This window comes from Theropithecus gelada, chromosome 19 (genome assembly GCF_003255815.1).
Source record: "Theropithecus gelada isolate Dixy chromosome 19, Tgel_1.0, whole genome shotgun sequence".
NCBI classification, from domain to species: domain Eukaryota; kingdom Metazoa; phylum Chordata; class Mammalia; order Primates; family Cercopithecidae; genus Theropithecus; species Theropithecus gelada.
The window spans coordinates 42,882,512-42,895,397 of record NC_037687.1 but is presented as its reverse complement, the minus strand read 5'-3'; the positions used below and the strand labels follow the sequence as shown (position 1 = coordinate 42,895,397).

The 12,886-nt window shown below is 40.5% G+C and overlaps 2 protein-coding genes across 6 annotated transcripts in view; both read left to right on the top strand.

Annotated features, from left to right (window-relative positions):
- ZNF420 (zinc finger protein 420) overlaps window positions 1-12,837 on the top strand; it is a 45,424-nt gene extending 32,587 nt beyond the window's left edge. For 3 of the 5 annotated variants that reach the window (XM_025368051.1, XM_025368054.1, XM_025368052.1), the window contains one exon: window positions 9,641-12,781. In XM_025368051.1, coding sequence (XP_025223836.1) covers window positions 9,641-11,571 — 1,931 coding nt within the window. In that variant the 3' untranslated portion in view covers window positions 11,572-12,781. Of the gene's footprint in view, window positions 1-9,640 lie in introns of all 5 variants that reach the window. The other 2 variants (XM_025368053.1, XM_025368056.1) reach the window with 1 other exon arrangement.
- HKR1 (HKR1, GLI-Kruppel zinc finger family member) overlaps window positions 1-12,886 on the top strand; it is a 410,249-nt gene that overhangs the window by 246,468 nt on the left and 150,895 nt on the right. The gene's annotated exons all lie outside the window — the stretch shown is intronic.

Below are 12,886 nucleotides of genomic sequence, written 5' to 3'. Positions count from 1 at the left end.
CCTTTTTCCAATGTGTGTTCTTGACCTTCTTGTTGAAAATCAGTTGGCTGCAAATATTTGGATTTTTTTTTTTTCTGGGTTCTCTATCCTATTCCATTGGTCTATGTGTCTGTTTTTGTGCCATACCATACTGTTTGGTTACTGTTGTTTTGTAGTATATTTTCAAGTCATGGAGTGTGATGCCTCCAGCTTTGTTCTTTTTGTACAAGATTGCTTTGGCGGCCTGGCACAGTGGCTCACGCCTGTAATCCCAATACTTTGGGAGGCTGAGGCAGGTGGATCACCTGAGACCAGGAGTTTGAGACCAGCCTGGCCAACATGGTGAAACCCCATCTCTACTAAAAATACAGAAAATTAGCTGGGCATGGTGGCGGGTGCTTATAATCCCAGCTACTCAGAAGGCTGAGGCAGGAGAATCACTTGAACCTGGGAGACCGAGGTTGTAGTGAGCCGAGAGTATGCCATTGCACTCCAGCCTGGGTGACAAGAACAAAACTGCATCTCCAAAAAAAAAAAAAAAAAAAATTGCTTTGGCTGTTTGGGGACTTTTGTGGTTCCTTATGAATTTTAGAATTGTTCTTTGCATTTCTGTGAAAAGTGTCATTGGTGGTATTTTGATAGGGATTTCATAACATTTGTAGATTGTTTTGGATAGTATGGACAGTTTAACAATGTTAATTCTTCTGATCCATGAACATGGAATATATTTCCATTTATTAGTTTCCTCTTTAATTTCTTTTGTCAGTGTTTATAGTTTTCATTGTAAAATTCTCACCTCTTTGGTTAAATTTATTCCTTGTGTTTTTTGGTGGGGTTTTTTTTTTTTTTTGCTATCATAAATGGGATTGATTTTCTTTTCACAGCTTCCTGTTGGCGTATGGAAATGCTACTTATTTTTGTACATTGATTTTGTCAGTCATTAGCACCTTATTTTGTTCATTTGATGAGCTCATATTTTCCTGAATGTTCTTGATGTTTATGGACACGTGATGATGTCTGCGCACTAAGCAATTTATTCAACAGTTCACAGGCTGGACCTGGTGTCTCATGCCTGTAATCCCAGCACTTTGGGAAGTTGAGGCGGGTGGATCACCTGAGGTCAGGAGTTTGAGACCAGCCTGGCCAATATGGTGAAACCCCATCTCTACTAAAAATACAAAAATTAGCCGGCCAATGGTGGTGTGTGCCTGTAGTCCCAGCTACTCAGGAGGCTGAGACAGGAGAATTGCTTGAACCCTGGAGGCAGAGGTTGCAGTGAGCCAAGATCATGCACTCCAACCTGGGCGGCACAAAAAGACTCCATCTCAAAAAAAAAAAAAAAAGAGTTCGCAGTCTGGCTTTGTTTGTGCCCATCCTTCTTCCAAAGGCCTTCCAGACATTCTAAACAGACTTTCGGTTGTATTCCCTTGAGCCTGTAACCACTGCATCCATCTCAGCATTAGAGGGCATTAAGCCCAGGCTTCCTGCTAGACTTGCAAGGGCTCCAAGGTTGTTGTGGCTCTCCACCTGGCACTATATGGGAGTCCAGACAGGGACCTGAGCCCAGAAGACTGTCCTGGTGGCCCAGATAGGTGTGCCTTCAGCAGGTCCTTGCGCAGGCAAGATAGGTCTCTAATTACAGTGAGAGGACTGGAGCTGAGACTGGGCCCCCTCAGGATTTGCTGTTGGACAGAGGCTGGCAAGCCTATCTTGTTGGCTTAGACAGGTGCACATCTCCCAGCATGTCTCTGCACAGATGGCGTAGTTCTATGACAACAAGAGGGGCTAGAGCTTAGACTGGGCCCTCTCAGGATCTGCTGAGACAGAGGCTTCCATGCACAGATGGGATAGTTCCCTGACTGCAGTGGGAAGTGCTGGAGCTGTGACTGGACCCCCTGAGGATGTGCTGTGGGATGGCAGCTGATGAGCCCATTTCAGCCCACATGGGTGTGTCTCCCACCCTGTCTACCCAGAGGGGATGGTTCTCCAATCATTGCAGGAGGGCTTAAGGCAAAGACTGGGCTTCCTCAAGGTCTGCTGTGGGACAGAGGTTGGTGAGCCCATTGTGAAGACTCCAACTCCCAAACCAGGAGATACGGATGAATCTTACTCTGGATCCTTGTATGAGCAGTTCTGAGCTGGCACCCCAGCTGAGGAGGCTAGAGCTAAGCCACAGAGCAACTGTGAGGTTCACTACCAGGACTATTGTCAGCAGGCATAAGAGACTCTCCACCTAGACACTAGTGTGCATGATTCCTCCTGAACCTTTTGGCAGATGGTTTTGATTGCACGCCCAAGGCCAAATGGGGCTGTGGCCAATTCCTCTGGGGAATGGGGCCATTTTCAAGCTTGAACCTGGGATCAGCATGGGAGATCAGCCACCTGGCTGCCAGTCTGCACTCTCAAAATGACTTTCCTAGGTCTTGGGCTTTACCCGAGTTTTACAACCTCCTACCTGAATTCCAAAGCTTCTGCAAAGAGACATTGATCTGTGGATGGGTGCAGAATTCTTGTTGTGAGGGGATATGAGTGGGTTATCTCCTATTTCTGCCATCTTGCTGACATCACTCCCATAATCTCTCAAACATTTTTTTTTTTTTTTTTTTTTTGAGACGGAGTCTTGCTCTGTCACCCAGGCTGGAGTGCAGTGGCCAGATCTCAGCTCACTGCAAGCCCCGCCTCCCGGGTTCACGCCATTCTCCTGCCTCAGCCTCCCGAGTAGCTGGGACTACAGGCGCCCGCCACCTCGCCCGGCTAGTTTTTTTGTAGTTTTTAGTAGAGACGGGGTTTCACCGGGTTAGCCAGGATGGTCTCGATCTCCTGACCTCGTGATCCGCCCGTCTCGGCCTCCCAAAGTGCTGGGATTACAGGCTTGAGCCACCACGCCCGGCCTCATAAACATTTTTTAACTCCTAAATTTATGGTTTCTTTTTTCTCTCCAGTGCTTTGGATTTGTGCTCAATCTAATTTTTTTCTGCACATCCCTTTTTTTGTATTATTTATGGATATTTTCAAAGAATTTTGGTATTTTGGTTTTGCTAATTATTTCTGCTGTTTCTACATTTCTGTTTTACTCATTTTCTGATTTTTCTCTCATATTTTGGGTTTTAGTTATGCTTTTTCCTCACTTCTTGAGGTGAAATCTTAATTCTCTTGTTTTTAACTATAACATTTCTTGTTTTTTAGTAAATGCACTTAAGACTGTAAATTTCCCTGGATACCATTTTAGCTGATTTTATGGGATTTCACACAAAGTTTCTTTTGCTATTTAGTTCTAAATTGTTTTAAAATTTTATTTTTATTTCTGTCTATAACAAACATCATATAGAACTGTTTTAGTTAATTCTAGGATTATATGTTTTTTCTGTGTTTTTATAATTTTTAGTTTTATGCTAATGTGATAATTGAAAACATTATGTCAGTTTTCTCTACCTATATTATTATGTTTTAGTCTTCCTTGTTTTTATTTTTGGTCTGTTTATATTCTATTCTTTACTATGACTGTGATTAATTTCTTTGTATGTCTGCTAGTTTTTGTTTATTTAGGAGCTAAGTTGTTAGTTACATAATGGTCGTGACCATTTATTTATTCTCTTGCCTGGCTCTTAGATGATGTCCCTGAGCTGATTTCACTGAGAAAACTGAAGCTAGCAGAAGAGAAGAAAGATTCCTGCTTCCTTGTCTGTTTGCCTACCTTCATCTATATTCATTCGACCTCTTTTCCTATTGACATGTAACCTTTTTGTGCCTTTACTTAAGCCCAGTACCCTCACTTGTCTACTGAATTCCATTCCTTCTCATATTTTGACACTGTTGAAGCAATTGCCTGCCCTTTGTCTCCTCTAACATGAACTTGTCCATATCTTTTACAATAATTTTCATTAGCATATAAACATGCCATAATTTCCTCTATCTGAAAAGGAAAAAAAAAAACAAATCTTTTGACACACATTTTCCTCTTGATATAGCTCCATTTCTTTGCTACTTTTTACAGAAAAATACAAAATAATTTTCCGTATTCCCTAACTCCAGCTCTTATCTCATTCTTTTGAATCTGGTTCAGTCAGAACTTGCTCCCATTATTCTGCCAAAACTATTTTTGTGAAGATTACCAGTAATCTCCATATTGCTAATAAAGCTATTTTAAATTTAGGAAGCACCATTTAGGCCGAGCACGGTGGCTCACACCTGTAATCCCAGCACTTTGGGAGGTCAAGGCAGGGGGATCACCTGAGGTCAGGAGTTCAAGACTAGCTTGGCCAACATGGCGAAACCCTATCTCTACTAAAAATACAAAAAAAAATAATAATAATAAGCCAGGTGTGATGGCACATGCATGGATTCCCAGCTACTCTGGAGGCTGAGGCAAGAGAATTGCTTGAATCCAGGAGGTGGAGGTTACAGTGAGCCAAGATCACACCGCTGCACTCCAGCCTGGGTGACAGAGCAGGACTCCATTTAAAAAAAAAAAAAAAAGGCCGGGTGCGGTGGCTCACACTTGTAATCCCAGCACTTTGGGAGGCCAAGGCGGGCGGATAACGAGGTCAGGAGATCGAGACCATCCTGGCAAACACAGTGAAACTCCATCTCTACTAAAAACACACACACACACACAAAATTAGCCAGGCGTGGTGGCGGGCGCCTATAGTCCCAGCTTCTCGGGAGGCTGAGGCAGGAGAATGGCGTGAACCCGGGAGGCGGTGGAGCTTGCAGTGAGCAGAGATCGCACCACTGCACTCCAGCCTGGGCAACAGAGCAAGACTCCCTCTCAAAAAAAAAAAAAAAAAAAAAAACAGACTGCACCATTTCACCTCATCTCTCAGCATTTGACATAACCAATCATTCCTTCTTAAAACACTTTTTTCACATGGCTTCTGGGGTTCCGTGCTCTCTTAATTTTTCTCCTTCATTGGCTACTCCTCCTTAGTCTCCATTGCTGTTTCCTTCCCATCTACCTGAAGTGACCCAGGGTTCAATCCTCAAACTTCCCTTTTTCATCCTTCCCCTTCTGTTTTGTATATAAAGGTATGCCCTGGGTGACTTCATCAAATCTTGTAGCTTTAAATGTTATTTCGTGATGATTTTCAAACTTATATCTGTAATCCAAACACCTCCCTAGAGTACATACTTATACATATGTGTCTATTGAACTCTTCATTTGACATCTAATAGTTCAAAACCAGACTCTTCACATTCTCTCTCAGATCTGCCCCTATCACAGTCAGGAACTCTCAGTAAGTAGCACTTCCATTGTTCTAGCCTTTCAGGCAAAACATGCATAGTCTTTTCTTTTCTTTTCATGTTACATGTCCATTCCCCCAACAAATCCTCTTTAGTATACCTTCAAAATATATCCACTATCTAATGATACCTCACTTCCTCCACCCTTACCCCCTTACCTCCACGATCATCTGGTCTGAGCAAGGTGCATTATTGTTGTAGCCACCTAATTTCTATCCATCTAGCTTCTGTACTTTCCCATTAAATATCTTATTTATTAATTTTGGCTCCCCAACTCAGAGTAAAATCAATTTTTAAAAAAATGGCCAAGACTGAGGGCAGATGGATTTTTTCCCGTCTCTGAACTTTAGGCCTTGAATAGGTTCCAATGTTGTAAAGTGGTTTATTTCTAATCCCTGCCCTTTTGTGGGTGAAAGGCTTGTCTCTTGAATTTTTTCAGAACACTAAGATACAACCTTAGGCTATTGAAACCAGCAAATGTCCCAAGGGTAGGACATGAAGGCTCTAACTTCAGAGCATGTTCACCTCTCCAGTTTCTGGCTCTCACTTCATTGCTTGATCTTCTTTATTTTCTTTTAACCTTGTCTTTGAGACGGAGTCTCGCTCTGTCACCCAGGCTGGAGTGCAGTGGTGCAATCTTGGCTCATTGCAACCTCCACCTCCCAGGTTCAAGTGATTCTCCTGCCTCAGCCTCCCGAGTATCTGGCACTACAGGTGCACACCACCATGCCTGGCTAATTTGTGTGTGTGTGTATTTTTAGTAGAGACGGGGTTTCACCTGTTAGCCAAGATGGTCTCAATCTCCTGACTGCGTGATCCGCCTGCTTCAGCCTCCCAAAGTGCTGGTATTACAGGCATGAGCCACTGTGCCCAGCCTTAATCTTGTCTATTTTTAAAAGGAGGTTTGTCATATTTTATCTACCATATATTGGTGTTTGTTGGGAAATCTGATATACCATTCAGATACCAAGTGTATCTACCTACTATCACAGTCATAATATACAACAGTTCTATTAACCATCCCTAAATTCCCTTATGCTTTCTCCTTTCATTGTCAACCCCTCCCCTTTATCCCCAGCCTATGAAACCTACTCACCAAATTCCATCCATATAGTTTTGCTTTTTCAAGAATGTCATATAAATAGAATCAAAATATGGTGTTTTTCACTTGGCAAAATATATGTAAGATTTATCCATATTGTTGCATGGATCAGTAATTTTTTGTTATTGTTGAGTAATGTTGTATGAATCAATACTTCGTTTCTGTTATTGCTGAGTAATGTTCTAGTATCTGGAAGTGCCAAAGTTTGTTGATTCATTCGCCTTTTGAGGGACATCTGGTAGTTCCAGTTTGGGACACTTCTGAATAAAGCTGTTATAATCTTTGACATATAGATGTTTGTGTGAGCATAAGTGTAAATATCTACTAATATGACCACTGTATCATATGCTAAATGTTTAACTTTATAAGAAACTACCACACTTTTTTTTTTTTTTTTACCATAGTTAGTGTTTTGCATTCTTAGCAACAGTGTTTGAGATTTTTTTGTGTTCTGTTTCTTGATTTGTATTTCCAACTGAAATATATTCTTTATCACTGCAGACTCCTTCCCTTATGTTGGATAATTGCTTTTTTTTTTTTTTTTTTGAGAAGGAGTCTCGCTCTATTGCCCAGGCTGGAGTGCAGTGGTGAGATCTTGACTCACTGTAACCTCCGCCTCCCTGGTTAAAGTGATTCTCCTGCCTCAACCTCCCAAGTAATTGGGATTACAGGCACCTGCCACCACACCCAGCCGATTTCGTATTTTGTTTGTTTTTATGAGATGAAGTCTCACACTGTCACCCAGGCTAGAGTGCAGTGGCATGATCTCAGCTCACTGCAACCTCCACCTCCCAGGTTCAAGCGATTCTCCTGCTTCAGCCTCCCAAGTAGCTGGGACTACAGGCACCCACCACCATGCCTGGCTAACTTTTTGTATTTTTAGTAGAAACAGGGTTTCACCATGTTGGCCAGGTTAGTCTCAAACTCCTGACCGCAAATGATCCACCTGCCTTGGCTTCCCAAAGTGCTGGGATTACAGGCATGAGCCACTGCGTCTGGCCTGAATAATTGCCTTTTTTCTCTCCAACATTCCATGAGATTATAGAACCCTTTCATTATGTTTTTTTTTTTTTTTTTTTTTTTTTTTTTTTTGAGACGGAGTCTCACTCTGTCGCCCAGGCTGGAGTGCAGTGGCTGGATCTCAGCTCACTGCAAGCTCTGCCTCCCGGGTTCACGCCATTCTCCGGCCTCAGCCTCCCGAGTAGCTGGGACTACAGGCGCCCGCCACCTCGCCCGGCTAGTTTTTTGTATTTCTTAATAGAGATGGGGTTTCACCGTGTTAGCCAGGATGGTCTCGATCTCCTGACCTCGTGATCCGCCCGTCTCGGCCTCCCAAAGTGCTGGGATTACAGGCTTGAGCCACCGCGCCCGGCCTCTTTCATTATGTTTTAGACCTGTAGTAGTGATTGGGAACTCTAGGATGTATTCTTCCCAGAACACACAGAATTGTCCTTGAATAGACAAGCAAATAAGAGAAGACATGAGGCAAGGCATGAAGGAACAAAGGAAACTGTGAAGGATAAGTAAACAAAAGTAACTTAGTGTCCTATTTGAAAGGGATAGGGAGAGCTAAAGAGCAATTGGAGAGGCACATAGGATCATAGATTTAGTATGGAGGTGCTTTTGTTTCTATCTATAAGGAAGTTATAGGGAAACCACAGATTACTGGTTTCTAGGCATATACCACTAGGGTGGTATGGAGGGTTGATTACAGAGGAACAGGACAAGGGTATTTAGGAGTGACAGAAGTATGATGGTGGGTGGACACATGATTTGAGTCCTTATAGGTCAGAGTTTCTTTTGTTTTTTCTTCTGTTTTTCAGTTGTCTTATGCTTTCATTCACCTGGTTTTTATTGAGTGCTAGACATCACAAAGAAAAGTTACAGAATTTCAGTCCTTGGATAACATGATACAAAATCCATAAAGATTTAAGTTTGCTATGGCAAACAGTGTTGAATCACCTTAATCCAAATTTTTGAATTTGAGACGATTCAAAGATGATTCAGACTTCAGACTCTGTCCAGATTGGTCTGCTGTTTCTCCTTTATTCCTCAGTGTAGTCCTCAGGGTTCCCAGCCCAAAGTATAAAGAATTTATGGCAGGCCCTGTCCTCCAGTTATTGTTGCCCAGCCCTGTGACACAGTCCAAAACACTGCTTAGTTTCTCCCCCTCTTAAGTGCTTTTTCTAGAATTGTAAGACTTCTCTGAGTGGAAACGTGGACCCAAATGTTGGGCTCATCTCTTTGACTTCTCATATTTTTCAACTTTTAGCCCCCCAGTCTTTATTCTTATGTTACTGTGCCAGTGCCTTCACTCAGGTGCATTTTATAATTTGTTCAATTTGTGTAATTGCTGTCATCTAGAAGGTTGGTCTAAGTTACCTAAATTACAAGAAATGAATGTTTAAGATTTAGGGACTGATTATTAAATTGAGACCTGAAGAATGAGAAAGAGCGTTTGTATAGTCTCATCTAGAGCAGTTCAAAGGAATGGAATAGGCTCTGGCTAGATTTTAATTGAAAAAGGTCTGTGACTTTTTCAGAGTTGAAAGGAAGCTAGTTTTTCTGGCAAATAAGGAGCAAAGCTGAGAAGGCTCAACAGATACATAAACAAGGACAAGACCATGGAAGGAGAAAGAAGTCAAAGTCATTGAAAAGTTTGGATTTTATATTAAGTTTAACATGGAAGCTACTAAAAAGTACTAAGCAGATACAGAAAATTATGGTCTGAATCTGAATCAGTTAATAGGAAGTATTAAAAGTAGAGATCTCCAGGATCTTTTTCTGATTCATTAGCAGCTAGTCTGGTGTAATGTTGGACAGCTATAATTTTAGCATTCTCCCCAGGTGATTTTGATCCCCATCAAAGCTTGGGAACTACTCACTTTAAAATTTTTCTTAATCTCTTCCCTTATATTCTAGGTGAGTTTTCATTATTCTCTAATCTCTCAGATGCCCTTTTCATATATTAATATATGAGATCCTTCTAAGCTAATTTTTTTTTTAATTCTAGATAGGAACATTACTGTACCATGAAATCAGTTTAGTGGGTTTTGTCTGTGTGTGCATGAGAGAGAGAAATTGAAAAAAGTAGAAATATTGCAGAACAGAATAGAAAGCAGGGGAGGTACTGTTTTATGAAACTGTGTGTATATAGTACGTTGTGATGTGAAAGGTAGGTATCATGGGTCGTAGTAATCAATATTTGAAAGAAATTCATGTGTGTTTGTTACTTCTTATGGGTATTATTTTCCTATTATTTGTATTTGCTATAGAAGTTATATTTCTCAATTTTTTTTATTCTCTCTTATCTTTCAGACTTGCCTTCAAGGTGTGCAAGTAAGGACTTATCTCCAGAAAAGAACACTTATGAAACAGAATTATCCCAATGGGAAATGAGTGACAGACTTGAAAACCGTGATCTTGAAGAGTCCAAATCCAGGGATTATTTGGAAGCCAAAGGCAAGATGGAGAAGCAACAAGAAAATCAGAAGGAATATTTCAGGCAAGGGATGATCATATATGACAAAATGTCCATTTTCAACCAGCATACTTACTTATCTCAACATTCAAGATGTCATTCTACTGAGAAACCCTATAAATGCAAGGAATGCGGGAAAGCCTTCAGACGAGCCTCACACCTAACACAACATCAAAGTATTCATACTGGTGAAAAACCCTATGAATGTAAGCAGTGCGGGAAGGCCTTTAGTCGTGATTCACAACTCAGTCTTCATCAGAGACTTCATACTGGTGAGAAACCCTATGCATGTAAGGAATGTGGGAAGGCCTTTACTCAAAGCTCGCAACTTATTTTACATCATAGAATTCATACTGGTGAAAAACCATATAAATGTGAAGAATGTGGGAAAGCCTTTATTCGTAGCTCACAACTTACCCGACATCAGAAAGTTCATACTGGTGAGAAACCTTACGAATGTAAAGAATGTGGGAAGGCCTTTACTCAGAATTCACAACTTACACTACACCAGAGACTGCATACTGGTGAAAAGCTCTATGAATGTAAAGAATGTAGGAAGGTCTTTACTCAGCTCTCACAACTTATTCTGCATAAGAGAATTCATACAGGTGAGAAACCCTACGAATGTAAGGAATGTGGAAAAGCTTTTATTTGTGGCTCACAGCTTTCTCAACATCAGAAAATTCATAATGGGGAAAAACCCTATGAATGTAAGGAATGTGGAAAGGCCTTTATTCGCGGTTCACTACTTATGCAACATCAGAGGATTCATACTGGTGAAAAACCCTATAAATGTGAAGAATGTGGGAAGGCGTTTATCCGTGGCTCACAACTTACTCAGCACCAGAGAATTCACACCAATGAAAAGCCCTATGAATGTAAAGAATGTGGAAAGATGTTTAGTCATGGCTCACAACTTACTCAACATCAGAGAATACATACTGGTGAGAAACCCTATCAATGTAAGGAATGTGGAAAGGCGTTTAATCGTGGCTCACTCCTTACACGACACCAGAGGATTCATACTGGTGAGAAACCCTATGAATGTAAAGAATGTGGAAAAACCTTTAGTCGTGGCTCAGAACTTACTCAACATGAGCGAATTCACACAGGTGAGAAACCCTATGAATGTAAGGAATGTGGGAAATCTTTTATTCGTGGCTCACAGCTTACTCAACATCAGAGAATCCATACTGGTGAGAAACCTTATGAATGTAAAGAATGTAGAATGGCCTTTACTCAGAGTTCACATCTTTCCCAACATCAAAGACTTCACACTGGTGAGAAACCCTATGTGTGTAATGAATGTGGAAAGGCCTTTGCGCGTGGCTTACTACTTATACAACATCAGAGAATTCATACTGGTGAGAAACCGTATCAATGTAAGGAATGTGGGAAAGCCTTTATTCGTGGTTCACAGTTGACTCAACATCAGCGAATTCACACTGGAGAAAAACCCTATGAATGCAAGGAGTGTGGCAAGGCCTTTAGTCATGGCTCTCAGCTTACTCTACATCAGAGAATCCATACTGGTGAGAAGCCCTATGAATGCAGAGAATGTCGAAAGGCCTTTACTCAGAGCTCACATCTTTCTCGGCATCAGAGAATTCATACTGGTGAGAAACCATATCAATGTAAGGAATGTGGGAAGGCCTTTACTCGTGGTTCACAGCTAACTCAACATCAGAGAATTCATATCAGTGAGAAATCTTTTGAATATAAGGAATGTGGGATTGACATTAGTCGTGGCTCTCAAGTTTACATGTGAATTGTCTGATTCTTTGAGATCACTATGAAGAGGTTCTCTGGTTGTTATCAGCAAAGAATTCTCACAAATGTGAATATGGGCACATATTTGCCTCATAAAGCACAGCATCAGAGAATTTATGTGAGAGAAAAAATGTTAGTGTCATTCATATAGAAAAACCTATCATTACTGGAAACCTATTACACATTAGCAAATTGGAGAATAGTTTTAATATAGTAAATGTAGGAAGCCCTTTAGCCATATTGAAAACAAATATCTTTTTCAACATTATTAGCTCTACTAGTTGATCTTTTTGTTATATGGATCATGATACTTAACCTCTACCTTGGTTTAATCATTTTAAGATAGACCTAAGTATATTACCTTTATTATAAGATTCTTGGAAGTATTAAGTTATTACATGTAAAAGCTCTTAGAATGGTGCCTTGAACATAGCATACCACAAATATTAGCTACCATTTTCACTAGTGTCATTTTAGAGAATTTGCATGAGAGGAGAGCACTTATGAGTGTAATGAATATTGAGAAACCTTTTATCAACACATACTAGATGACTTGGGTGGAGAGCACTGTATGCCATAATGAATGTGAGAAAGCTGTCATTTAAATCTCATCCATTAGTGCTATAAGAGGAAATTCATACTGGTAAAAAAAAAAACCCAGTGGATTTAATCAGTGGATTATTGAGCACAGCTGTTAGAGAATTGGGGCAAGGTGTGAAGTGATTTAACAAAGTCTAAGATCCAAAGTCTAATATACGAAATTTTTAAAAACTTGAATGTATTGCTTTTGAAGTAAACAAAATAAGAACTGATATTACAGACTATTTTGCAATGAAAAGTGATGAGAGTTTGTGATAGAGACTGCTTTTTTCCTACCCTATATCTATTTTCTCTTTTTTATTAACAAAATTCTGGGCTGAAAAACTATCTCAGCCTTTCTTGCAGGTCAACAAGATAGAAGTGGTATTTATATGAGTAGGAGATTTATGAAATCCATTTTTCCTGTCTTTTTTTCCCTGCCTACAATGTGGACATCTAAGCTGGAGCTCTGACACTATCATGGGGACTTTGAGAATGGTATCTGGGTGTTATGGATCATGGAGCAGAAATACAGAAGGAGTCTGCAACCCAGATGACTTTGTGAAACAGCCATACTAGCTCTGGTCTGCTTGCCTCCTGTGTTTCTTTAAATGAAATTAAACTTCTTATTTGCTGATGCTATTGTAGTTCTGTTATTGGCAATAAAAATTCTTAAGGAAATAAAATTTTGTACCTGGAAGTGGGATGCTATGGGTAAAAGAAATCTCAAATGG